The 27,798-nt window shown below is 45.6% G+C and overlaps 1 protein-coding gene across 3 annotated transcripts; it reads right to left on the bottom strand.

Annotated features, from left to right (window-relative positions):
- Positions 1 to 468: 468 nt before the first annotated feature.
- On the bottom strand, positions 469 to 27,798 carry LOC310833642 (V-set and immunoglobulin domain-containing protein 8-like). Of its 3 annotated transcripts, XM_083716317.1 has the most exons (8): positions 27,719 to 27,798; positions 21,978 to 22,217; positions 11,110 to 11,288; positions 9,579 to 9,780; positions 7,895 to 8,059; positions 7,393 to 7,515; positions 6,097 to 6,325; positions 469 to 4,145 (listed from the first exon to the last, which is right to left on the bottom strand). In XM_083716317.1, the coding sequence occupies exons 2-8, from the start codon at positions 22,024 to 22,026 to the stop codon at positions 3,665 to 3,667; spliced, it is 1,428 nt and encodes a 475-aa protein (XP_083572443.1). In that variant the 5' UTR covers positions 22,027 to 22,217; positions 27,719 to 27,798; the 3' UTR covers positions 469 to 3,664. The 3 variants fall into 3 exon arrangements, with proteins under 3 accessions (XP_083572443.1, XP_083572444.1, XP_083572442.1); XM_083716318.1 differs by lacking the exon at positions 21,978 to 22,217 and having other exon boundaries at positions 27,719 to 27,747; XM_083716316.1 differs by lacking the exons at positions 21,978 to 22,217; positions 27,719 to 27,798 and adding an exon at positions 16,606 to 16,921.

The raw sequence follows: 27,798 nt of genomic DNA, 5'->3' as shown, positions 1-27,798 counted from the left end.
CTCTCACTGCTCAGAGACTGGGTTGCAACGAACAATATGTACTTTGAGTTGTATCTACCTAAGCTCTACTCAGAGAAGACCTATCATATGCTAGTCATGTTCATTTAATGTCATTGGGACTCCTCTGAGTAGCACTTAAATTGAACAGAACCCTTTGTATAACCCCGCCCCACAACACACACATTGAAACTTGATTTATTTTTCATATCTGATTATCCAAAGATAAAGAATGGGGAAATGTGGATTAAATGGAGAGGGAATGTACAGGTTAGAGTTTTTCTTCATTGCAAGGGGTTGGACTAGATTACTTTTGGGGGTCCTTTCCAACTCTACAGTTCTGTGATTTTGATGAAGTGACACCATGCAGTTGCTCTTAAATACTTGCATGCTTAGGTAACAGCAAATCCACAGTAAACTCCTGCATGAATGAAGCCTTGGTTTCGGCGCAATACAACAACATGGCTACTATTGAAGTGATAATTAAAGGCAGATGATTTATTGAACCACAAAAATATTCAAGAGCCTAGTGCATTTTTTAGGCTATACAGCCCTCCTTCAGGGAAATATCTCAGAAGCAATTAACAATCCTTATTACATTTAATTGAAGGGAACTAACCATATACACATTTTTAAAAACACACACAAACACATACACACAGAAGGATAATGATAATACTCAAGTATACAGTTGCAAAAATCCTGCATCTTGAACTGAAAAGGGCTTCTTAAAATAAAAAAGAGCATTCATTCTCAAAAGCATTTTAAAATGGCGAATTGGTTTCCAAACATGACAATTTACAAACAGAAACATTTGTTCATGTGCTCTGTCTTGCGAAGGAGAGGGTGTGATCTCTTTGGAATCCTTGTATGGCAAGAAAGGACAACACTTTTTTGTCAAGAACCGCATTCCCGTGCGAGTAATTTGATGGGGCTGTTTTTTTCCTGTGGGTGCAGCCAAAGCCAACAGTGGGCAGGGTCAACTCCTTTCTCCCCTCCCCATTTTTTCCCTCTCCCTCTGACACCCCCTTCTCTTCCTCTTCCTCTTTCTCTTTCTCTTCCCTCCCCAGGCCATCATGGGAGGGGCACATTGTTCCTTACCAGAAGTCTCAAGCTATTCCTTGCATAGGACTTTTGAAATTAGACTGATGGTCACATAAAATTAGACTGAGGACTACAAGTGGACCTATGGATGAAGGTCACCCGTTCCTGGTGAATGGAATTTCAAAGACAAAAAAATACAGCTGCAGCAGTAAATTTAAGAGCAACATTTAGCTGTGGAGCTATTTATTTTATTTTTCACCTGCTGCTATAATTGACCCTCTCTATTTCTGCGTGCGAAACCACCTCCATCCTTTAGAAAAGAAGGGATGGGGAACCACAGACCCAGAGGTCAGATGTGGCCCTCAAGGCCTCTCTGCCTAGCCCTCAAAACTCTCCCAAGGTCACACCATGATTTTGCCAGGGCAGAATGTGACTTTGAACCCTGATAATACCTCTTACTTGCATGGATGGAGAAGTGAGTGAGCTTAGTGTCTGTGTAAAAAGTAGCCTACTGTTTTACATTTGTCCCTGCCCCCTCGCAAACCCCCACAGTTGCCTCTGGCTTCACCCACCACAGTCACACGGCCCTCGGAAGGTTGTCTGGGAGGAAATGTGGCCCTTAGCCTGAAAAATTGATTTCTTGCCCCGATTTAGAATGGCACATGCACAGCTGGGATACTGTTCTATGAACATTAACCCAAAAGCGAGCTCCACTGAATTGAGTGGGACTTGCTTTTGAGTAAATATGCAAAAGGATCAGGCTATTAGAAGAGTTTGTATTCCACTGCCGAAGAAAGTGTGCTTAAGAAAACAGGACTGTTACAAATGCCATTCTGTAGTTTAACTAATACTGTTATTGTTCATATTGTGCTCTTGTTTTCTGAGAAACATTCATTCATAAAAACAAAAACAAAAAAGCTGCTAAAATAACAAGCCTAACTCTAATAATACTCAGCATTTGTATGGCGCTTTTGCTGGATGAAAGCATTCCTTATACATCGTCTTGTCATAATACTTACAATGAATAATGTTTTGAGCGCTTAAATTAGGGGTGCTTGCAAAAGTGAGCTCCCTCATTTGAAGACTTGCTACTGGAACTCAGGCAAGCAGGGTTGCCTCCAACCTGCCCTTGCCCCAGAGGTCCAGAGACTTAGTTTGGGGTAAGGAGGAGACTAGTATCAGTAGCAGAGACACCAGATCAGGGAAAGAGTACCAGATGTGGCCCACAGGCCAGATCCTTCCTTCCCCTACCCTTGCAGGCCAACTTTGACAGTTAGGAAGGGCTGGCCACCTGCCAATCACCTGAAATAATGATGTCAGCTGACAACTTGAAAAAGGCTCACCTTTGGAGTCCATTTGCACTGGATAAAAACAACTTGGAACTGGACTTCAGAAAGTGAGACCTTTCAGCATTTATCAGCTGATAGGCACCAAGAGACATCACTTTGAAATCCCTTCACAGGGGACTTCAATAAAAAATGCTTGCAGACAGATTTCAAAGTGATATTGGGAGTGGGTATGTGGGTGTAGTTTGTGGGGGGAGGAAATGGCCTCGTGGGTCAGAGATTCTCCACCTCTGCCATTCACATTCCCATCACCCCCAGCAAGAAAAGGGGGATATTTGCATCGTTTCCAACAGGGAAAAGAGCCTCCAAGAGAAAACGCTCTGGTGGAGCTCTGTGGAACCTTCTGCCACGGCCTTCCCTGCTCCCAAATTGGGTTTGGGGTTGGGTCTAAGGGAGGGGAAGGTGACAATGGTGGAGGCAAAACCCTTTTTGGGTTGAACTTCAGGATGCATACCTTCCTATGGAAAGGAGGCCAATATATTAGGATAATTGCAATGGTGCCAATAATGGGGCTGGGGCAAACTTTGAAGGCTTTAAAAAAAAGTGCATTGGCCTTCCTCTCACTCTAACAGTGAGAGAAGGTTATTCTCATGGGGAGCCACTACTCCTTCCCATTCCTATTCAGCCAGAGTGGAAGTCCATACATTGTCAGGGCTGGGCTGCAGGCAAGTGTCTAAGGTGAGCCAGGAACCAGAAGTCATAGGACAAGCCAGGAATCAAGACCAAAGAAGGGGAAATGAGGAGATGGGGTCAAGGAGCAAGCCAAACGTCAAGGCCAAAGGTCAAATCAGGAGACGAGGTCAAGGAGCAAGCCAGGGGTGAGGACCAAAGGTTGAATCAAGAGATGGGGGTCAAGGAGAAAGCCAGAGGTCAGGACCAAAGGTCAAATCAGGGAATGGAGGAGGAGGTCAGACATCAAGACCAAAGAATAGCCAAGGATGCTTAGGAGGTCCTCACTGTTCAAGGCTCAGCTGGGACAGGAAGCATCTTTGCACTCCTTCCTGCCCTGAAGGATCCAACAGTTAGCCTGGGTGGGCAGAATCAGAGCAGTACCAGAAGGTTCTTGATGGGGAACCCCACGACCTGCAGTTCTGTGATTCACCACATGGGACGGCGGCACACAGCGGCTGGTACTTGTAGACATACATGAAGATGGGAGGCCGGCTGATGAGTTTGATCTCCAGCTCTGAATGAGAAGTCGGCAATATCTATCCCCAGCACCAGTGGTGCGTCAACATTCCCTGTCCCACCCCCCTCCCCTCCGCCCGGCATCTGCCTCATATCAAAAGCCCTTCTTTGCTTGCAGATCGCATCATGACTACGGTGCCCTTGTAGGGCCTGGTGTTTCCATCCTGCCAGCGGATGCAACCGGGATCTGAGGCGGGCGTGGAGAACTTTTGCGGCTCGGCGTAGATCTGATGCCTCGGACTGGAGCCCTTGTAGTTCTCCCCCTTGACGTATCCAGGAACGGAGTCGATTGCTGCGGGATAAGCATCCTTCCCTTTAGCGGGGTAGTAGTGCTCAGAAACATCTCCTTGCTCCGAGCTGGGGGGAGATGGGATTTCGGGGGCCAGGACGACGCTCACGTCGCTGTCGGGGGGAGACGTCATCTTCACCTGAACGATGGGGGAGGTGTACTTGCGGCACTGTGTGTACTGGCCAGTCCGCGTCTGGTAGCCGCCAAGCAGGGAATGGAGGCTGCTTGCGCGACTGAACGCCTGGCTGCACGGTCTGCTTGGAGGAGCGTCGGCATCCACACTGCAAGAAACAGGATGGGGGGGGGCGGGAAAGATGGGTGGGACCACAAATCAGCTCAGGGTTAGGTGAAACATGTCTCCTGCAACAAAATGTTGCAGCACAGGGGCTTTCATCATGACAAGCGTTCCAATCGGCCAACAATGTTCCATTTCATGAGCATGGGCACAAAGGAGGCTGCTTTAAAGAATCTGGTTTTACCTCAGGGGTCGGCAACCTTTTTCAGCTGTGGGCTGGTCTACCATCCCTCAGACCATGTGGTGGGCCAGACTATATTTGGTGGGGGGGGGGGGGAATTAACGAATTCCTATGCCCCACAAATAACCCAGAGATGCATTTTAAATAAAAGCACACATTCTACTCTTGTAAAAACACGCTGCTTCCCAGACCGTCTGTGGGCCGGATTGAGAAGGCGATTGGGCCGCATCCGGTACCCGGGCCTTAGGTTACCTACCCCTGTTTTAGCTTATCGTTTATCTCAGTTCTTCCTTCTGAATGTTTTAAACGCTTGCCTCACAGTAAAGTGATGGACTATGCTGAATCAGAAAATTTAACAGAAAATAAGAGAACTTAACGATGGCTGTCTTATGGAAGAATGGAAGCCTTTTTCGGATTACTTAAAGAAATATTGTAACATGATGAGTTCGCGAGCAGGATTTGAACCACGAGCAACAGAAAGAACTGGAGGTCATTGTAATTAAGGTTCTGGTATACAAGAGCGACAACAGAGTGCAGCATAGGGGTGGAATAAAAAACACCACGGAAAATGGAATGGGAACCCGATAAAACAAAAGGAAAAATTATTATGTATTGAAAGGTTTATGTGAAATTTGTAGAAATTTAATAAAATATATTTAAATGCCTGTTTCTTTGCAGTAATTTGAATATTTTGCTCTTTTTGTAATGTGCTTCTTACAATCAAGCAGTATATACAATGTTGTAAAATCAATAGCAATAAATATATACTGAATGAGATCATTGGCCCATTCCCAGCCTTACCTATAGATCCTGGGGATTGAGCAGGGACCTTCTGCATGCAGAGCAGATGCTCTACCATTGAGGCTCTGCTCCTTGCCTCCAACACACACTTCTACAAACCACATCTTGTGGCAGGGAGTTCCATAAGTTAACTAGGTTATTGTTTTGCTACCCTGAATATGAGTCCTAGGGGCTGGTGTTGCTTTGAATACCAGCACTGCCTGTCCTGGGAAGGGACCTGCCTACCGGACCTGTATATTTGTGAACAATCTGTAATATCCATGCATTATGAAGCCTTTACAAGTGCCCATTTCTCTGCACAAGGAAATTGAGCCTCTTAATTGTTTCCTCTAACTGCTTGGAGACGGGAGGAGCACAAAACCATTCAGTTGATTTAGGAACTCATAGCCTGCTCTTCCCATGCTCAGAGCAGTCCATTAACAATTACTCATAAAATTCATTTGTTTACTCCTGAATTCCCTGCTTGGGTTTTTTTTGTTGTTTTTTTGGGTGTTTCTTATTCATTCTTTTGCTCTGATTAACCTTGGAAGTCCCTCCCCCTTTTCTTCTACTCCCCTGGCTTGCTTTTAGAAATTATAGTGTGCAATTCTTCTCCAACGCCCCCACTTATTCCAACCCTTCCTTCTGAGATGTGAGAATGGAGGCGAAATTTGATTCTGTTTGCTTTTAAAGAGTGAACTGGCCCACTTTGCACTTCCCAAAACAATTCATGAACCAAATCACAGCCATCCTGTGATGTCTGCAATTCTCTGGAGTTTGCAGAGCCCTAACTATGGGAGCTGGTGGGGGGAGCTAGCCAGGTTTTTTGCCCCGGGAGAAGCCTCTGGGAGGCGCCCTTGAGGCTCTCAGCCTGTGTGTATGTATGCAAATATGCATGGGGGGGCTGCCAAATGGGGTCTTTGCCCCGGGTGAAATAAAGCCTAGTCTCGCCCCTGCCTTGGGATAGAATACTCACCAGATCTCGCTGGCTTTGGTCTCCTGGTATTCCTGCTTCGGCTCCTGAGTGCAGCCAGAACAGCAGCAGTCCCAGCAATAATCCTTTCCGCAGTAGCAACCCGGGCAACCGCTACACCAGTTTTTCCCGCAGCAGCATGAACAGCACCAGATGATCCCCCCAATGATCAGGGCCAGGGCCAGGAGGGGGATGATGACGGATCCCGCGATGATCAAACCTCTTTGGTAACCTGCAACGAAAGGGCTCTTCAATGACTCTTTCTCTCGCTCCCTAGTACAGTGATACCTTGGTTCTCGAACAGCTTAGTTGCTGAACAAATCTGCTCCCGAACGCCACAAACCCAGAAGCGAGTGTTCCAGTCTACGAAAGTTTTTCAGAAGCCAAACATCCGACACAGTTTCTGCTTGAGTACAGGAAGCCCCTGTAGCCAATCGGGAGCTACGCCTTGGTTTTCAAACAGTTTTGGGAGTCGAACATACTTCTGGTATGGATTAAGTTCGAGATCCAAGGTACCACTGTATTACAGTAGATGCGCTATTTAAGCCTGATTTACTTGCGAGATTACAGTTTTGTGAGGTGGTGGGGAAATGAATGAATGAAGAGCAAAGGGGAGAGGAAACAGTCGGAAGGTGCTGTCCAAGATCTCGCGAAGACCCTATGAGATCTTGCATGGCCTTCCCAGGTTTTGTTGCTGCAGAAAGAGGCTGTAAGCCCTCCGTCTTGCTTACCCAACTCTGGGAAGGTTGTGCAAAGAATTCTGTGGGGCTCCTACAAGATATTGTGGGGCCCTCTGAGATCTCAAAAGAGATCTTGTGAGATTTTGGACAGCCCCTCTGATCTCATCATCACCTAACATTCCCATGAATCAATTTTCTACAAAAGTAAATAAAATATCTGCCGCCTCTCCTGGAACACCTTTAATGTTTATTATTTACCGTATTTAGCAGGATTTATATACTGCTAAACAAACAAACAAACAAACACCCCTCAAAATGGTTTACACAAATGTTCATTAAAACAAACACGCCAAAAGCCCAACTTTAAAAACAAAACATGTAATAAAAATTAATAAATTGCAATAGAAATGTAATAAAACAACATGTTTGGGCAGCATTGAAGCTGGTGGGATGTGGGGTGGGGCGAGTGCAGCCCTGTTTTTAAATGGACACCCCCCCCAAAAAAAAAAACCAGGGAAAGTAGTGCTGAACAAAAATTCCCCCCTATTCACTCTCCCACATACCTGTGCCAGTTTGGTCTGGATAAGTTGCCTTAGTGACAAACCCCGCCCTCGCTTACCTCCGCCAAAGTAGATGTCCACGGAGCAATAGGCCACGCCAACGTTATTCCGCACACTGCACTGGTAGGTACCCACGTGGTCTTCGCACAAATCCCTGATGTGGAGGTCTCCAGGGACAGAGCCTGCTTAGCAGAAACGAGAGTGTGAAGGGCTGGTTAACTGGAATGCTTCTGAGAAAGTCCAGAGAGACTGATCCGAGGATGCCCCTATAGCAGTGGTGTCCAAACTTTTTTCAAAAAGGGCTAGATTTGATGAAGTGAAGGGTGAAGAGTCGTGGGGCTGACCAAAGTGTTATTGACCTTTTTTTAGGATTGAAGTTTTTGAGCTTCTTTTAGGATTGAAGTTGTTGAGGTTTTTTTTAAGGATTTTACCCCAGGAAATAAACTGCCACAGGGGCCAGATTAAACTGACCGGCAGCCTGGATTAGGCTCCTGAAACAAACTTTGGATATGCCTGCCCTATAGTTTTCCTCCCCCTGGCCCCACTGTTGTCGTCACTCACCCATTGATCCTCCGGGGGGCATCCAGTCCCTGAATTGATGTCCGTGCGTCATGGACCACTGGTAGGTGAGGGGTGGTGAGCCCGTGGAAGTGAAGCAGCGCAGCGTGACATCCGCCCCATAGGCTACGTTACCAATTATCGAGCATTGCGGGAGTAGGGGTCTTTCTAGATTGGCAGAGAGAAGACGTCAGATTCCTACTACGGCAGGGAGCCACCAACCTTTCTAGATCAGCAAGCGTCATAAACTTTTAAGGGTGCACACACATAGTAGATAAAATACACTCCATGGAAACCCATCTCTCACCCTTCAAAATATTAGGAAATATTCCTTGAGAAAAACCTCACATTTTGGCAAACAGAACAATCCCCCAAAGCCATTTTGACTCTCCCGAAATGACCTCAAATATTCCTCTGCAGTAGAAGGAAGGACATGGGGGGAAAGCTTTCCAATTGTCTTTTCGCTTGCAAATCCCGTCAACAAAACTGCCTGGAATCTAGGGGGTTTACCCACTTCCCGCAAGTCCAAGTTTCTGTTAAACTGAGCAAACTGTCAATAGGTGTAAGTTTGTAAATAAGAGATTCAAGAACTAAAGTATTTACAATCTCAATGGAATTGTCAGGCTCCCCATGAAATGCCACCAGTGACCATTATTAGGTATCCTGGCAGACAGGATTTATGTTGTAGACCACCTCCTGTGATGTATGTATGATGCTTTTAGGGTGGTCTTTGGCTAAGGGGTTGGGCAATTTCAAAGGTCTTTAAAGGTTCCTGCACCTTTACCTCCTCTCTTACCTCCTTACAAGGAGGTGAGGTAACTCTGTTGCAACAGAAAAATAAAGATCTGCCTTGCTTCCCCTGCATCCTGCCTCCATCCATTCATCTCTGACCGATCATGGACTTAGGGGACTCAGTCCCTTGGGGAGTTGGGCAGAAAAATCAACCCCCCCAATTTTTCCGTAACAGTGGGCATATATGGATTTTTTGATGAGTGCTGTGGGTACCACCCTTTCTAGTCACTTCTCTCTCCCCATCCCTCCTGCATATAATTTGCACTCCACACCTGGTTGGATGCTACCTATTCATTCAAAGAAGGGCAACCTCAAGTCCAGGGGCCAACTGTGGTCTTTCAGGCTTTGCTAGCTCACTCTCAGCTTTCTGCATCCCGTGCTAGTCCTACTCAGAGTAGACCAACTGAAATTAATAAACATAACCCATTTAGAATAATAGAATTCGTGAACTGTAGAGTTGGAAGGGACCCAACACGAAGCTGTCACATACGGGGATCGAACCTGAAACCTTGGCGTTATCAGCACCATGCTGCAACCAACTGAACTATGCAGGCATTCAACTTGGGTCCATTGATTTCAGTGGGTCTGCTCTGAGCAGGACTAACATTGGATACAACCCAATGCCTGCCTGGACTGAGGAAAGAGAGGTGTGTGTTTGGAAGCTAGATAAAAATTGCATTCATTGCTCCACCCACTATTGCCTCTGGCCCCCCACACCACTGGTAGTGGCCCTTGAAAGGCTGTCCTGGAAGGAATGTCACCCTCAAGCCTTTTCCCACCCTGCATTAAAAGTTGAGGACCTTCCCTCTGAAACATGCTTAAGGCTACAGTCTTAACCCCTCCTGTTAAGCGACACCACCATCACCCCAAGAATGGAACAAGAGATGAGGTCCACCTTGCACAGTGATGGTCACTTTGTGGCTGGCTTCTGTGGTCTTCTTCACCTTGCACTCGTATGTGGCTGAGTCAGTTATCTGCACGTCACGCAGTTGCATGGAGGCATCATACAGGCTGGGATCTGGAGAGATGAAACCCACCCTCTGCTGGAGATCAGGAGGTCCAGGGTAGATGACACGGTTATCGTGGTAACTCAGGAGCTTGTGAGGAATCAGACAAGGAGAGGTTGATGGAAAACACATTGGACAGAGGAGGGTGGAGCTTTGTGCATTTTATGATGCTAGTTCTTTTGACGGAAAAGTTATGTTTTGACATCAGAAATGCCCACAGAAATCTCTGAAGCCAGAGGAGTGTGCTGTGTAATAGTTTTAGCAGCTGACCTAGCCTAGCTGAACCAGAATCCTTTTTTAAAATATTTTTTTATTAATTTTCCAACAAAATTATACAATTTTATCCAAATTTTAACAAATAAAAACATTTTGGACTTCCTTCAGCTTCTCTGGTAATCATCCATAGTTATTCTTCAGTACGCATTCCCTTCATTGTATTGCCTTCATTTTATTCAAATTAGTAAAAATGGCAAACTAAAGTAAGTCATGCAAATGCCCATCATTTGCATATTGTGTGCAGGTGGGAGAGAACAATTCCTTAGGGACACAGGATTTCGCTTAATTATTTAGTATTATTGTTATTTCAGTGGGGGCTGAGGCTCTCTTCTGCTCCCTGCGTGGTGACAGGATCGCAGAAAACACAGCTCTTTGGAGACAACCAAACCAGTCTCAGGTTCTGCTTGTGGGCACATTTCTTGGGAGCAGGACTCATGGAACTCTGTGGGGTTTACTTCTGACTTGCCATGTTGGCTTGGCCTGCAATGCTCTCCTAGCAATGCAGGGATTTCAGCGCTAAGGCGTTCCTCTCTTTCTCGAGCTGGGAGACTGATACCCAGCGATTTATAGATGCAACTAAATTACTAAACTGTAAACAGAAACACAATCCATCTCACACCAGCGGGGAAGACTGTGACCAGGTGAATGGTTTGCCTGCTCAGTCTGCCGCCCAGATGCTCACTGTCAATAAGCATCTTCAGCGCCCCTGTTCTCCCTTTTTCATGCTTATGCTGGGCTTGGGCCAGGCAACTCTTCAAGAAGAGCAGGAGACTCCAACATGGCACCCATGAAAAGGCTGAATAAATATCCCCTCAAAAATCCACAGTGCTCTTCCTGCTCAGTCAGCCATTTTGTGACTGACGCCCACGACACTTCCTCAAAATAATAATTATAATAATAATTATTATTATACTCCGCCCATCTGACTGAGTTGCCCCAGACACTCGGGATGGGGATTCTAAGTGTGCCGACAGGCCCCCCCAAAAAAGTTGGTGACCCCTGAAGTAGCAGATGCCTTCGAATAAGAGGGCTGGCCTCGCTGAAGCAGAACCCACAATCACCCTACTAGCAGTCTCAGCAATCACTAGATGCCCATCTCTGCCAGGGAGACGGGGACACAGGGTTTGAAAACCACAAACTCACCGGGTAATCCTGGGGATGTGGACCTGGCTTCACTTGCTTCCATTCAATGTCCCAGCCATTGTCCGGAGTGTCGTCTTCTGGGTCTGATGCAAATGGGCACCCCAGCTTGACTGACTCCCCTTTGGGAAGGTAGATGACATCCTGCCCCTTTTCCTTGATCCTCACAGCAAAACAGGAAACTAAAAACAAAGAGCCACATGGCACATTAAACCAGGTCTTTTTTAAATTAAAAAACAACAACAATTTTTATTGGTTTTTAAACAAATACAATAACCATTAAACACTTATCCACAGCTAATAGTGTTTGTTTTATCCATTGTCTCTAGACATAACACTTACACATTCAACATTCAAACATATTACTTAACATACACTCTCCGCTGAGAATATTGAGCAGCTGGTGTAAGAAGATTTTAATTTATTTTTTTGAATAATATTTATTAAAGTTTCAATGAAATTACAAAAATAAAATGAAAAGAGGAGAAAGAGAAAAAACAAAAGATACAAAATACAGAAAAATAAAGAAAAAATAATTAAAAATAAATCAGTCTTTCCATGTCTTGTCTTTCATTTGCTTATTTCCCTGACTTCCTCACACCTCCCTTTTTTGTATTCTAGTTCAATAGTTGTTTCAGCAAGTCCTTACCCTTTTTGCCTTTATCTTAATATTTTATCTTAATCTATTGTAACTTTACATTTTCACCTGTTAACAATCCACCTTTACATACCCCTTAAGAAGATTTTAATTTTTGGTCATTAACATAGTCAAAGAAGGGGTCCCTGTTTCTTGGAAGGTGTCTCTATTCATTAGGCTTTTTATTGCCCTCCTGTGTCTAGTGAGACCTTGCTGTATCCCAGATAATATTCTCCCAGACTAAAACCAGGTTTTTTTCTACCAGAAAAGGTTTTGCAAAGTGTGGTGCCTTTCATATGAATGCGGCAGAAGTCCACTACCACAGAATTCCTGACAGGCCGTCCAGTCTGTGCTAAAGAACCTGCAATGAAGACCCACCAACCTCTGAGCAAGACTCTGTTCCACTGCTGAAGGTATTGTCGGGAAGTTCTTCCCAACATTTGTCAAAATCCACTTCCTTGCAATTTGAACCCACTGGTTTGTGACCTCTCGGAAGCAGCAGAATGCTATGAAGATGGATATTAAGAACACAAGAGCCCTGCTGGATCAAGGCAGCTGCACATATGGTTGCAGCTTTTTACCAAAGTGCATGCCACTGAAACACTGCAGAAAGAGGCGCTGACGATGGCCACTAGCTTGAACAGCTTTACAAAAGGAGAATAATAATAATAATAATAATAATAATAATAATAATAATTTATTATTTGTACCCCACCACTTGGCTGGGTTTCCCCAGCCACTCTGGGTGGCTTCCAACAAAGATTAAAAATACATTAAAATGTCACACATTAAAAACTTCACTAAACAGGGCTGCCTTCAGATGTCTTCTAAATGTTAGGTAGTTGTTTATCTCTTTGACATCTGATGGGAGGGCGTTCCACAAGGCAGGCGCCACTACCAAGAAGTCCCTTTGCCTGGTTCCCTGCAGCTCTGCTTCTCACAGTGAAAAAACTGCCAGAAGGCCTTCGGCGTTGGACCTCAGTGTCCGGGCAGAACAATGGGGGTGGAGACGCTCCTTCAGGTATACTGGGCCGAGGCCATTTAGGGCTTTAAAGGTCAGCACCAACACTTTGAATTGTGCTCAGAAACATACTGGGAGCCAATGTAGGTCTTTCAGGACCGGTGTTATGTGGTCTCGGCAACTGCTCCCAGTCACTAGCCTAGCTGCCACATTCTGGATTAGTTGTAGCTTCAAGTCACCTTCAAAGGTAGCACCACGTAGAGCGCATTACAGTAGTCCAAGCGGGAGATAACTAGAGCATGCACCATCCTAGCAAGACAGTCCACAGGCAGGTAGGGTCTCAGCCTGCGTACCAGATGGAGCTGGTAGACAGCTGCCCTGGATACAGAACTGACCTGCGCCTCCATGGACAGTTGTGAGTCCAAAATGACTCTCAGGCTGCACACCTGGTCCTTCATGGGCACAGTTACCCCATTCAGGACCAGGGAGTCCTCCACACCAGCCCACCCCCTGTCCCCCAAGAACAGTACTTCTGTCTTGTCAGGATTCAGCCTCAATCCATTAGCCACCATCCATCCTCCAACGGCCTCCAGGCACTCACACAGGACCTTCACTGCCTTTACTGGTTCCGATTTAAAAGAGAGGTAGAGCTGGGTATCATCCACATATTGATGGACACCCAGCCCAAACCCCCTGATGATCTCTCTCAGCGGCTTCATGCATATGTTAAAAAGCACGGAGGAGAGGACAGAACCCAGAGGCTCCCCACAACTGAGGGCCCAGGGATGTGAACACTCATCCCCCACCAGCACTTTCTGGACATGGCCTAGGAGGAAGGAGCAGAACCACTGTATAACAGTGCCCCCAGCTCCCAGCTCCTCTAGACAGTCCAGAAGGATGTTATGGTTGATGGTGTCAAAGGCCACTGAGAGATCCAGCAGAACCAGGAAACAGCTCTCACTTTTGTCCCTAGCCCACCGGAGAACATCAACCAGTGCGACCAAGGCAGTTTCAGTCCTATGATGAGGTCTGAATCCCAATGGGAAGGGATCCAAATGGTCCGCATCCTCCAGGCGTGCCTGGAGTTGTTCAGCAACCACCTGCTCCATTAGACGGATCACAGAGAATAAGGCTACTACCCTCCTTCAGAGGCAATACAGACATTCCCACACTTATGTGCGATAAACTTACGCACGTCCGTGCATATGCATGGCTCCAGGATATAAATAAAGAGATTCAAACCAGGAAATGGTGGGAGAGAGCTGGAGAGCCCCCATGGCTCACCAGGAGACCCTCCCTGCAGCCCAAAGAGGATGCCGTTGAGGGCGAAGGAAGCCCCAAAGAGACCAGAGGTGAAGTGGGGCTTTGTTTACACCAGCCAACCCCAGAGCGTCAGCTCTAGTTGAAGAGAGATTTGTGTGGAGAGCAAGCAGGAAAGAGAGCTGGAGAGCAGGGGGAAACAGGTGTTTAGAGGCGTTTTAGAGGGTGTGTTCCACTTACACGATTTTCGCTTATGAATGCGGGGGCCTAGAATTTAACCCCCGCCTAAGTGGGGGGGGGGTACAGATGCCTATATACATCTGAGAACCAGTTGCTGGAAACTATAAGACGGAAGAGAGCTGTATTGCTCATGTCATGCTTGGGGTTTTCCCCCAGAAGCAACTGGCTGGCCACTGTGAGAACAGGATGCTGGACTTGGGTGGGTCTTTGGCCTGATCCAGCAGTGCTCTTCTATTAATAATATTAATGTCCCGTGACTGTAATTGGTTTTAACTTTCATCTGCCCCACCGGCAATAAAACATGTTTCTCCCGTATCAGTCCATAAAGGTGTAACTCACCAACGCTTTGACATTGCCCCCGAAGGCACAGCCTTCCATTGTCTCCAGAGACAAGATGGATGCCGACAAGTTTTCAACATATGGTTTTAAAGAGTTTTAACTTGCCTTGGGACTCTGCTGGTGAACAGTGGGTAATAAATTTAGGAACCACCCCCACCACAACAGCAGCAAAGTTCCTTATGTTCTGAACAGCACCACTGACTTCCTCTTTGTTTCCTCAATCCAATTCAAAGTACCCCTTAGGATATTCCAAGCCATGCACGATTTAGCATCAGGATATCTGATGGACCTGCCTTCTGCTATATTCATTTATATTTGATCTATATTCTGCTTTTCAACTGAATGATCCTCAAGGCGGCTTACAATGGGCTGCAATTAATAATATATTAAATTAAATTGTAAATAAAATTTTAAAATATGCTTGTGCCACCTTTAAAGTGGGGCGGCCGGGGGGTGGGGTGGGGGGAGAAACCTCACCAAAGCAGCATACAATTAAAATACCACAAAGTACAAACAGCAATCTGTGGGGCTACCCTTGGAAAGTCAAGGACAGCCCTCAGAAACCTCAGCTGGTCTAAAACACATTTACTGGGGTCAGGGATGATGAATGCTTTAGTCCAAACAACATGTTTCCCACCCCCTGTTTTAGAGACTGGATTTTTATTACTTGCCTACCATAATTATTTTTTACTTTGCTTTTTCACACTGATTATTATGATGTTTTATTATGCTTCTCAATGCAGCTGCTTTTAAACTGTTTTACTGCTGGCTTTTACTGCTGTTTCTTCCTTTTAATGCATGGCTGCTTTTATTGTGTTTTTCGATTTCCCTAAGCCACCTTGCCCTAGTTCGCACGACACAGTAAGCCCCTTTGCTCTTCTTGGGTCCTTTTCGACTGTTGCGCCATTCGGAGAACGCTATCCAAACTGGGAGTCATAATCTTTCTCCTCACTCAGGTTTAAAAATGAGGTTGCATAGAATGGCGCACGGGGATTTAATTTATTAGCAAGCTTCCTTCAGTTGCTGCCCTTTCTTTAGAGAGGCAGTCAACACAGCTGCTGCAGTAACAATATTCCTCCTCAGGGAAAAAAGTGTGGGTGCCCATTTATATATCATCTGCTGCCCACTGTAGCACCCAGTAAGTGGCAGCCATTTTGAATTATCCAGAGTTCAACAAGCACCTCAGAAAAGGGCATTCTGAAGGGAAACAAAGCAGTGGCTGCTCTGATTCTCTTCCCCACATACAAAACAATAATCATAATCATAATCACTGCTCAAAACATAGCTGAAACAAAACAGGCAATTTCAACGGCTGTGGAACAGTCCTTGTCAGTCCAGTATGGCCCTAACCTGATATTAGGATTATTTGCTACCCTTTCGTTGAAAACACAGCGAGTCTCTGGTGCTTGTTGTGCTTAGTCATACCTGCTGTGAAAACTGAGATCGTTGTCTAGGATTAAGATAATAAACGGGTATGATAATAGTTTAGAAACATTCAGAAACCTGTTCCCCAACTCTATCTAATTAAAATTATGGGATACCCTCCAACAGTCCTTGTTTACTTGGAACAACCCTGATTTTCTCGCCCTTGTCTCCAGGAAATCACGGTTCCTGTAGATTGAGGAATTGAGTAAAGAAAAGGGCGTAAGCTTGTGCATTTCCCCAAATGGGAAACCAGTTTAGGAACTGGAGCTCCGCATGAGGAGCTCCACTCAAAAGCATTGTCAACACCTAAAATGATCATTATAATGATAAACCATTGGTGGGAGGGAGGTTCAAGTACACAAGAGGAGCCCTGCTAGATCAGGCCAAAAGGCCGATCTAATCTAGCATCCTGTTGGCCACAGTGGCCAATGAGATGCCTCTGAGAAGCCCACAAGTGGGGCATAAAAACTGTAACAACCCTCTCCCCACATGCAGCTCCCAACTACTAGTATTCAGAAGGTATATCGCCTCCGACAGTGAAGGCAGAATGCAGGCATTGTGGGGTCTGATAGCCTGATCTCCCATGAATTTGTCCAATCCTCTTTTAAACCTCTCCATGTTCGTGGCCCTCACATACAGCTGGTGGGAGTGAAATCCATGCAGAGGGCTAGCCTTGTGAGCTGGGCCGGCCCTCCCATTAGATGGGTTGAATATCTTGCCTCAGGTGGCAGTTCACAAAGAGCAGCAGACTGGTATCCCTCCACCAGACCACCTGCTCAGCCACGGTTTGGCTCAGTCACCCTCCGGCTTGTCCACTATCCCCACCCATCTCCCTGTGCTTGCACTGACATAGCTCTGTGGCAGAGCTTCTGATTTGGATGCAGAAGGTGAATCTGTGGCAGGTTGGGCCGGGGAGAGAAATCCTGGACAGGCCCCTGCCCTGCCCATCAGTGTGGAGAATACTCAGCGTGGACTGACTCAGTAGGATGCAGCTTCCTCCGTTCCTATTGAAGTATGAGGAAGCAACAGCAAAGGTCACTGAGCTGGTGGTGTCAATGGCTACAGCACATCCCACCAGTGGGTAATATTGCAGCCATTTTGAAACTCCTTTGCTGGTAGAGATCAGTGAGATCTCTGCAAGGATGAGGGGGAAATGGCTCTGCACTTTCTCTGCCCCTTATGACTCAGACTCCGTTCTGCACCAGGAACCTTTGCTTCTAACTATTGTTAAGAGTTTGGGTTTTAAGATGGGTGCCAGACCCCCCTAATCTAGCAAGTGTTAGAATTTAATACAGATTTCTAAGGCTTGGAATAGCCAGGCTAGCCTCCTGCTGAGGCGATCGCCTGGGTGATGAGCCATTAAGGGGAATTCAGGGGTTCAGTGGGAGACGGCAAATGGGTGGGGGGCCCTCCCTCAATAGAAAAACCCAGAGTTTGGAGCAGAGGTAGCAGTGATGTGACCTAGAGGTAAAGCAGCAAGCTGGAGAGAGAGTCAAAGCAACAATTGAGACCAATGTTTGATTTCTGTTTGAATCCAAAGCTGTAGCTATGGGAGAAACAAGACCCTTTTGGGGTATTAATGCTGTGAACCCCTCCACCGTAGGCTCAGGTTGCACATATGCATAAATAAACCGTATATCCCAAAGACACCACAGTCCCCTCTGTGGAAAACATGAACCCTGGATAAGTGCCTGGAACCCCTGGAATCTCACACCACTCAGAGTTTGGGGTGGTGTGCAATACTGTGGTGTCAGAAGTGGAGTTTCCAGAGTGTGGGTGGGCAGCTGAAGGATTTGGGCAGCAAAGAGATGCAGTCAGTAGCTGAAGGCAAGGGGGAAGATGGTGCCTCAGAGAAAGGTTAGCAGGCTAGAGCTGAGGAGCTGCTGCTGCTTGATTTCCCCATTCCTTGGGAGCATGCTGTGGGGAATGGGGCGCAGGAGGAATTGGAGGTGTGTGTGAACGTGCAGGAGGAGCAGCCAGCACCTGAGGAAATGATGGTGTTTTCTTTGGTGGAGGAAAAGCTCGAGGCCTATGTGCATGCAGCTGGCTCCTGCTGAATTGGGAGAAATAAACCCCTCAATGGTTTTGGCCCTTGGGTGCCCCAATATGGCACTGTGGGGTGGGAACCAGTCCCTATATTGTGTGCAGCCCTTAAGTAGTCTGGGCAGCCAGAGTCATCCAGGGTCCCATGGGTTTTGGGGGCAAGAGTCACTGTGAGGGTTATGTTCCTTTGTTTGGGCCCATGAAGCATTTAAGAGATGCTGGAAGTAAGCAGAGGTGGTGGGATTCCTGGCTGCCATTTTGGGTGGACTGAGCCACCTGATCCTGAGTAAAAGGACTTGTGCCAGGACTTGGATTTGCAGTTTGGGGCAGGGGATGAAGTGGATGGGCCCAGGGGCAGCAAGAGGAAGTGTGCCTGTGAGGAAGCAGATGTTCTCCTAGAGTTGGGTCTTGAAGCCCTGCTTGCAGCTACAGAGACTGTTTTAGGACTCAAGTGTGAGTCTGGAGCCCCTGACCCACAGCCTGAGGTGAGCTGAAGTGAAACTGAAGGGCTCCTAAAAAACTGATGCCGTGATTTGAGCCTTGAAGTAGCTGTTGATCTACTGGGACCTTTGTGAAATCCCAAGGAAAAGAGTACGGTAATTTAGGCAACTGCATGGTGTGGAGGTGGGGTTGCTGTATTAGGACTGCTTATTCGCTGCATGGATCCTTCCTGAAAATTTTAGCATTTATTGTTATTATTTTTAAAATGCTGTTATTTTTGCATGCTAGAAACTATTTAATGGTTTTTAGGAATTGTAGTAGCACCAGGAAAAGGATGAGCAAGGGTAATGAAGCTCTAGTACTAAGGCTTGCATCTTGACTTAAACATGTTGGAAACCCATTATTTTGGGGCTGGCAAATGTGGGAGACTGAGTAAGCTGCTTTGGGATGCAGAACTGACTGGGAGCGTGCACCAAGGGGAAAGAGGGAGGTCTTAAGAGATCCTGATGGACTGGAACTTGCATGAAAGAAATCAACTGTTACTCTCCTGGTATTGGATTAAAAGTTTAATTGTGTTTTATTATTAGTTTTGGATGACGTGTGTTCTAATGCCTTTGCTAACTTGCCTGTTATTTTTCTGCAGGGAAGCTGTACTTTGCTGTTTGTTTGTACATCTAGGACCAGATGTTCTTGGAGAGGGGGTAGTGTTATGAGTTAGGAGCGTTAAACTGGGTGCCAAACCCCTGGATCCAGAAAGTGATAGAACTTAATCAAGGCTTCTAAATCTTGGACTAGATAAGATAGCCTCCTGGTGAAGAGTCATTAAGAGGGATTAAGGGGCTCAGTGTGAGACAGCAAATGGGGGGGGGGACCCCCTTGTTTGAATCCAAGGTTGCGGCTATGGGAGAAACAAGACCCTTTTAAGGTGTTAATGCTGTGAAGCCCTCCATTGTAGGCTCAGGTTGTCTATATGTGTAAATAAACCATATATCATAAAGACAACACAGTCTCTGCTGTGCGTCATTCCAAAAGAAAACATGAACCCTCAGTAAGCGCCTGGAAGCCCTGAAATCTCGCACCGCTTTGAGATTGGGGTGGCGTGCAACACTATTATAATTAGCAGCAAGTTGTGGACATCTTCCACTTGTTTGCCCAAATTAAGGGGTGCGAAATTGGGGTCAATCTCAAGCAGGCAGCATCCTTGGCAATCTTCCCCAAACACCTCTTTCTCCTGCTTTCCTTCCTCAAGAAACTCACATTTTTCCATGACTTAAACCACTTACTGCTCAGTACCAAGCTGCAAGAAACATTAGAGGATATACAGTTCCCTTTGCTTAGAAGAGGAGGCAAATTGGGGTGCGGGGCATTTTGCAGGGAAACTGAGGATGGGGAGAGCAAAGCCAATATTGGGCAGAGCCAGGGAAAAGATGTGCTTGTTCAACTAATCTGGAATGCCATGATGAAAACTGAAGGAAGACAATCTCAGAAGGGGAGTTCCCAATCTTAGGCAGATCTGCTCAGCAGGAAGTCTCATTGGGTTTGCTTTCAAACAGGGATATCATGGATACTACCCACCCACCAGGGCTCCTTTGTGGGGAAGGGTAGAATATAAAGTTGTTGTTGTTGTTTTTTTATTATTATTATTATTATTATTATTATTATTATTATTATTTATTATTATTTATTATTATTATTATTATTATTATTATTATTATTATTATTTATTTTTATTTTTATTTTTATTATTATTATTATTTATTATTATTATTATTATTATTATTATTATTATTATTATTATTATTATTACAACACAGCTGCTGTTCTGGAAAACAAAGTAAGTCCCTTCTGACCATAGCACACACAAACAATATAGAAGTCTACTAGTTTGTTTTCAGACAGCTGGTTGGGATTTTTTCCCACCCACATGCCATACAACCCGGAGGAACATAACAACAACAATTACTAATAAATAATAATAATAATAATAATAATAATAATAATAATAATAATAATGTTACATTGCTATTAGGTTGTCGCCAATGCTGGTCCTACTCAGAGTAAACCCACTGAAGTTAATGAGCACAACTAGCAGGTTCATTACTTTCAACAGGTCTACTCTGAGTAGAACTTAGGTACAACTTATCAAATAAAACGCTGCCCATTCTAACACTTTCACACGGCAAGAGGGGGACATGCTTGCAAAAACCAGGTAAATAAGGAGGAAATGAACAAGAAGGGAGAAACTCTGGCAGGATGGAATAATGGGGCAGCCTCAGGAGCCAGAGCCACATAAAACGAGGCTGGGGCATTCATGAGCTCATTGCTTCCTCTCTTTTCTTAAGTCCCCCAAAGTCATAGAATCATAGAATCATAAAAATGTAGAGTTGGAAAGGACCACGATTTATTTTTATAAACTGAATTGATATTAAAATTTAGCTTGCAGGCAGGGGGCTTTTTATCTGTGCAAAGCTCCACACTTTTTCAAGAGCAACCTTTCCCCCTATTGTTGGCACAGCCATTATTAGTTAGCTGAATGGTGACCTTCTTTTTTAAAAAATGCCTGCTCCAAAGGTCTTATCTTACTACACTAGGGATTATATAGCTATATCTGAAATTTCATGCATATCAGTTAATATCTTGACACTCCTCCATGAAAATAGCTGTTTACTTGGCCGTTTTCCTACGTTGTGAAGGCTGAAATTTCAATTCAGTGGAGCAGGGTCAAGATATTAACTGATATGCATGAAATTTCAGATATAGCTATGTAATCCCTAGTGTAGTGAGATGAGACCTTTGGAGCAGGCATTTTCAAAAAAAAAAAAATTTATGAACTGCCCTACTTTTCAGTGGTGGCACCGCTGTCCCAGGATGTGGTTGCCAGGCTACACTGGATGACCACATTACAGATGTCCTTTGGCGCTTTTTCTTCTGCAAAGCTTTTAATGATTAGTATTGCTGCTTTTCTCTGCATTTATTTATTTATTTATTTATTTAAATTTATTTAAATCTGCTTGCCTGCATTTTTATTATGATGATAAAACAGAATAAATTGAATACAATTCTTTCAATTAAAAATGATGGCATTGTAAAAAAATTATGATGGCATGCGTGTATACTAAATTGTGCTTTTAAAAAAATATTTCCTCCCCTCTCTGCTTAAAGATTCTCCTGGTGGGTGTACATTTATCCTCACATCAACCCTGTGAGGTAGGTTAGGCTGGGCCACTAGAATGGGGATTTGGACCCGGGACTCCCTCTAGCCACTGACACCCCTGCCACTACACCACACTGCCTCTCATCAAAGGCAACACTCTTTTTTCTTCATCGTACAACAATATAAAATACAGTATTGGGTTCTCTCGTGGGCTATTGCCCTTTAGTTTGTGCTCACCTTTTCTTTGTCGCTTTTACAACACAGAAATTAAAGAAAGAAAGAAAGAAAGAAAGAAAGAAAGAAAGAAAGAAAGAAAGAAAGAAAGAAAGAAAGAAAGAAAGAAAGAAAGAAAGAAAGAAATGTAGCCTTACCTAGCATCACACAGAAGACGAGGGATCGAAAATCCTTGTTCCCTGGCATTGCAAAAAAATGAAGCTGGACTTCTGTGAAGAGCGGCTGCTGAAGAGGCTTGTTGCAGGCTCCAAGGCAGGCAGAGTCTGTCAAATGATGATCTGGAGACGGGTGTCAAATCTTCTCCTGGGCTCACTTAGTCTGCGCTGTCAGGATTCCTTTGGGTTGACTTGCAGCAGGTGACTGAGGGCCTCCAAACTCTGTAAAAGGAGCCAGTGACCCATCCCAGTTTCCTTTGAAGTAATTGCAATGCACACTTAACAATTAGGTCACACTTTCATCTGAGAGGTTGCCAAACACACACACACACACACACACACACACACACACAAAACCAAGGATGTGTGCAAGTCAGGTCCCTTGCTGGATCCACACGCCTAAACTTCAGGGCAAGTCCGTTCAGTTTTCTCAGGTCTTTTATTTATTTATTTTTGAAATTATCCTAAAATAATACGTTGCAAAGAAAACCACAGAGCTATTTGCTGCTAGGCTTTGGATCCAGGATGTGGCATAGAGCACTTTAGGAAGGGAGCTTTTCCTTTATTTTGATGTATTGTGCAATTAATATACAATGAGCTTGCTGCCCTGTGATCCAAGCACGCTTGTAGAACATTTCCCCTCCATTCTGCAATTTGTTTGACTGTTATTTTTTAAGCACGGAATTCCAAATTTTTCTTCACACATTTTTACCTAAGAGACGAGCACGTTTTTTAATCTAAAACACACATTTTAGTATGTTTTTGAGCTGCATATACGGCAACATTCAGAGAAGGGGATTGTATTTTGACCTGTGAAGTAGTCCAGGAAGTGAGAATAAGGTCAATTTGCTTACAAAATGTCCATTCAAGCATCGCTGGTCTTAATTCTGGCTCAGAATCAAACCAGCTTCAAGCCACTGTCTAGGGTCCTGGCTGGTTTCCCTAAACCATGAGGTTTGGGGGCAAAGACAAACTATAGTTAATTCCAAATGGACGTGGAAGTGGCTCACCAGGTAGGGCAGAACAGCACCAGTAGCTTCCTGGCAGGTGAGGCACTGCTTATTCCCGGAAGGGAGATGGGTGATGCAGCGGTGGGGTGGGGGTCAGCATGCTCCTTGCTGTTGTGTTTGCACTGCACCCCATAAATACAACCCTGCTGGATCAGGCCCATGGCCCATCTAGTCCAGATTCCTGTTCTCACAGTTGCCTCTGGGAAGCCTGAAATCGGGGGCTAAGTGCAGCAATGTCGGGGACTGCCCGGTGGCTCTGGCAGTGTGTGGCAGAGGAATAATAATAATAGTAATAGTAATAATAGTAATAGTAATAATAGTAATAATAGTAATAATAGTAATAGTAATAGTAATAGTAATAGTAATTTATTATTTGTACCCAACCCATCTGACTGGGTTTCCCCAGCTACTCTGAGCGGCTTCCAGTAAAATATTAAAATACAACAATTCATCAAATGTTAAAAGCCTTCCGATGTCTTCTAAAAGTCAGATAGTTGTTTATTTCTTTGACATCTGATGGGAGGGCATTCCACAGGGTGGCTGCCACTGTCGAGAAGGCCCTCTGCCTGGTTCCCTGTAACCTCACAGGGAGGGAACTGCCAGAAGGCCCTCAGAGCTGGACCTCAGTGTCTGGGTTGAACAATAGGGGTGGAGACGCTCCTTCAGGTATACTGGACCGAGGCCGTTTAGGGCTTTAAAGGTCAGCACCAACACTTTGAATTGTGCCCGGAAACATACTGGGAGCCAATGTAGGTCTTTCAAGACCGGTGTTATGTGGTCTCGGCAGCCACTCCCACTCACCAGTCTTGCTGCTTCATTCAGGATTAGTTGTAGTTTCCTGGTCACCTTCAAAGGTAGCCCCACGTAGAGCGCATTGCCATAGTCCAAGCGGGAGATAACCAGAGCATGCACCACTCTGGCAAGACAGTCCACAGGCAGGTAGGGTCTAAGCCTGCGTACCAGATGGAGCTGGTAGACAGCCGCCCTGGACACAGAATTAACCTGCACCTTCATGGACAGCTGTGAGTCCAAAATGACTCCCAGGCTGTGCACCTGGTTCTTCAGAGGCACAGTTACCCCATTCAGGACCAGGGAGTCCTCCACACCCGCAGGTCTTCCGTTACTTTGTCTAATCCTTTTGTAAAACCATCCAAGTAACACCCCCTGACACACACTCCCATCATCTTGGGCCCTTCACAGGAGCTGCCTCATGTATCCAACATCACCCTTCCATAATGCCTAGGGGTCATGGCAGGACATCTGCAGCACTCCTTGAAGGGAAGGAGAGCAGGCCAGAACGGTGGCTGCAAGGTGGCAGCTACCCCAAACAGTTTCGCTGACACTTTCACCAAACGGGCAGCGCACATTTAAACAACAACCACAACAATTACTGTAAACCTCCACCCCCCCACAGGTCCAGCTTGACAGGTGGGTATCATAGAATTGTAGAGTTGGAAGGGACCACCAAGGCTCATCTAGTCAAACCCTTGGCAGTGCGGGAGTAAGGCATGTTATTTAATTGCACAGCATTGTGCTGCCCGTTGGGGCTGCCATGCACAGCTCTATTGCAAGCCTCAGGGATCCAGTTGATGGTTGATCCTTACAAGAACACTGGGCAGAGGACTTTGCAATCTCCCACCATGGTCCAAGCAAGTCTATGCCTACCCCACACGCGATGTCAGTGTAAGCGTCCAGTGTAAGGCAGGTAGGGCCTGGCTTGAGTGAATTAACCCTAATTTTTAAACTGATGGGTTCATCAGCAATTTTTTAGTACTGGAGCAGTAAGAAGGCCCAGTCAGTGGGTCAGTGCATCTGGCTGTTAACCAGAAGGTTGATGGTTTGAGCCCACCCAGGGACAGTTGTGGGTAAGATACCTGCATTGCAGGGGGTTGGACTAAATGACCCTCAGGGTCCCTTCCAACGATGATTCTATGATATGACTGGCCACCTTTTTAACGTTTTTGCTTTATTGTGACAGCAACACACTGAAACCGATATAGATGCAAGAAGAAAACCGTCACGCCCTTAACACCTTGTATCATTGAATAAGATCAGGCCACAGAATAATTAAGCGAGGAAAGCTACAACCCAGTTGGGACAAACTTCTGAGGCGGCAAAGAGATAGGATCAGGCTGCCTTAAATCTAAACCACCCACCACTGTCTGTTATTAGAAAAACCAAAGTATCACCACCCAAAACACTCTGTTTAGAGCTAGACGTAGAAACTCACTGAGGTGGTACATTCATGAAATTCATCAGCGTTTTTGTGTGAATTGCTCCTGCTGTGCCCATTTTCCTGTGCAATTTTGCCAATATACATACTTTTACAAAGCAAATTTCCCTATTACAATGGATGTTTGTGTTAGTATTTCATTCTCTCCTGGCAGGATCATGTGACTCTCTTTATACATTCCATAACACTGTAAGTGTAGGAATGGAACTCAGACTAGAGAACTTCCGTTCTGTGTGCTTTTGGGTTTTGCTCTTTGTTCTCTGCTCTCTGACAGAGAAGACGTGTGTGAGAGATGCTAGTCACCCCAGCCATGTTTTGTTGTTTTAATTTGCTGTAAAAAAAGAAATGTGTGATGCCACATTCCTTCATCATCTGGCTACTTGCAGAACTCTGCTAAGCGTGCATACAGCTCCACTGGATGTGTGTCGCAGTGTTGTCCGTGCAGGGGATGTACAGAAAGTTTGTATGTTAATTTAATGAATGTATGCTGTCACATACAACCATTACCCAAATATATGCCTTTTTGCACACATTACATGCCTGGAGAACTGCATTGCAAAATTCAGAGAAGCGCAGATTTTGAAGGATGGCTGTATTTCGCCTGGCACATTTGCTTTGGAGATTGCAAATTAGGCAAGCTTGCCTTCAAATGTGAACTGAATCAAATTTCTCCTTAATCCCTACTCCCCAATAAATATGGTATCCAAAAATGTTCCTTGGTTGGGGGAGGTTCCATTTGAACTATACATTTAAAGCAGTATTATACCACTTTAAACAGTCGTGGCTTTCCCCAAAGGCTTCTGGGAATTACAATTCATTCAGGGTGATGAGAGTCATTGGAAGACCTCTCCCAATTCCCCTCACAGAGCTGCAATTTCTCAGAGTGGTTTAACAACTAGTTGTAGCTCTATGAGGGGAATGGGGCTCTCTCAACAACTCCCAGCATCCTCAACAAACTACAACTCCCAGGATTCTTTGTGGGGAGCCATGGCTGTTGAATGTGGCATGATACTGCTTTAAATGTGTAGAACAGGATGGGGCCAAAATCCTTGCTTGTGGAGAGCTAACAAAAGGGAGAAGGCTGTGCAATATAGTGTGTTACTGAAGTTATGGTGTCCAGTGAATTATTTGGTGGTGGAATGAAAGAGCATTCTGCAATCTGAAGCTGCAATACAGGTTGTCCCAGACTCTTAGTATCCATCTGCTTGCACAAGGCTGGGGAGCCTGTCAGCCTCCAGGTCAGTGGTTTCCAAATGTTTTCGAACCTCTGCCCCCTTGATTCCACCCACAATGCCCACTACTCTGCCCTATAAAAGGCATTGTGCAGAATAGTGGTTTGCATGACCAGCTAGGGAAGATAACAACACAGTAAAATTCAGCACTCCCACAAATGAAGATGCAAGGGTGAAGGAAATTGACAGCATGTAATCTTTATACATGAGTGGCTTCCCAAACATGCACAACCCTTCACCTACCACAGACGTGCGGTAACTACTAAGAAAACCAATAGCTATTCCCGATAATTGTGATTAGTGACAACTCAGAGTCGTAAATACATACAAACGTGACCAAAGGAAATAGCTTTGAAAGCGTTAAGAGCAATAAAGCCTTAAAGAAGAGGCGAGGAAGGTGTTTCTCTCTGGGCCAGGGATTCCTAAACTTGGGTCTCCGGCTATTTTGGACTACAACTCCCATCACCCCTAGCTAGCAGGACCTGTGGTCAGGGATGATGGGAGCTGCAGTCCAACAAGAGCTGGAGACCCAGGTTTGGGAAACATTACTCTAGGCTCTAGCCTGGTCCATCGTAAACAAGGAATAAACGTGCCGGGAGGGGCCCAACTTCAGCACCCCACTGCCGCCTCCTTGCTTCTTACTGCCCTTCTAGGTACTCTCAGTCCCCCTACAAGGGGTGGTAAAGGTAAAGGGACCCCTGACAGTTAAGTCCAGTCGCAAACGACTCTGGGGTTGCAGTGCTCATCTCGCTTTACAGGCCGAAGGAGCTAGCGTTTGTCTGCTCTGCAGACAGTTTGTCCAGGTCATGTGGCCAGCATGACTAAGCCGCTTCTGGCGCAACAGAACACTGACACCAGAGCAGCGCATGAAAACATTGTTTACCTTCCCGCCGGAGTGGTACCTATTTATCTACTTGCACTTTGATGTGCTTTCGAACTGCTAGGTTGGCAGGAGCAGGGACTGAGCAACGGGAGCTCACCCTGTCACGGGGATTCAAACCACCGACCTTCTGATTGACAAGCCCAAAGGCTCAGTGGTTTAGACCACAGAGCCACCCGCGTCCCAGGACAAGGAGTGGTACCAACTACTTTGAGAACCACAGCTGCAGATGTTGCTGACTCCCATCCTCCCTCACTATTGGGCAGTGCTGGTTGGGGCTGATGGGAGTCAGATTTCCAAGATACCTGGAAGGTCTCTAGCGCCCACATGCCAGCCCAGCCCAGTTCAGCCTCCCTCCCAAACGGTACCTTGCTCCACGCCTCTCCGACTGTGCATCCGGGCCCTGCCTCTCCGCTTTCTATCATCCTGCATCAGGAAGGGAAGGAAG

Source organism: Podarcis gaigeae (assembly GCF_964106915.1).
Source record: "Podarcis gaigeae genome assembly, chromosome: 16".
NCBI classification, from domain to species: Eukaryota; Metazoa; Chordata; class Lepidosauria; order Squamata; family Lacertidae; genus Podarcis; species Podarcis gaigeae.
The sequence above is the reverse complement of the archived record's forward strand: the minus strand, read 5'-3'. Positions and strand labels throughout refer to the sequence as shown.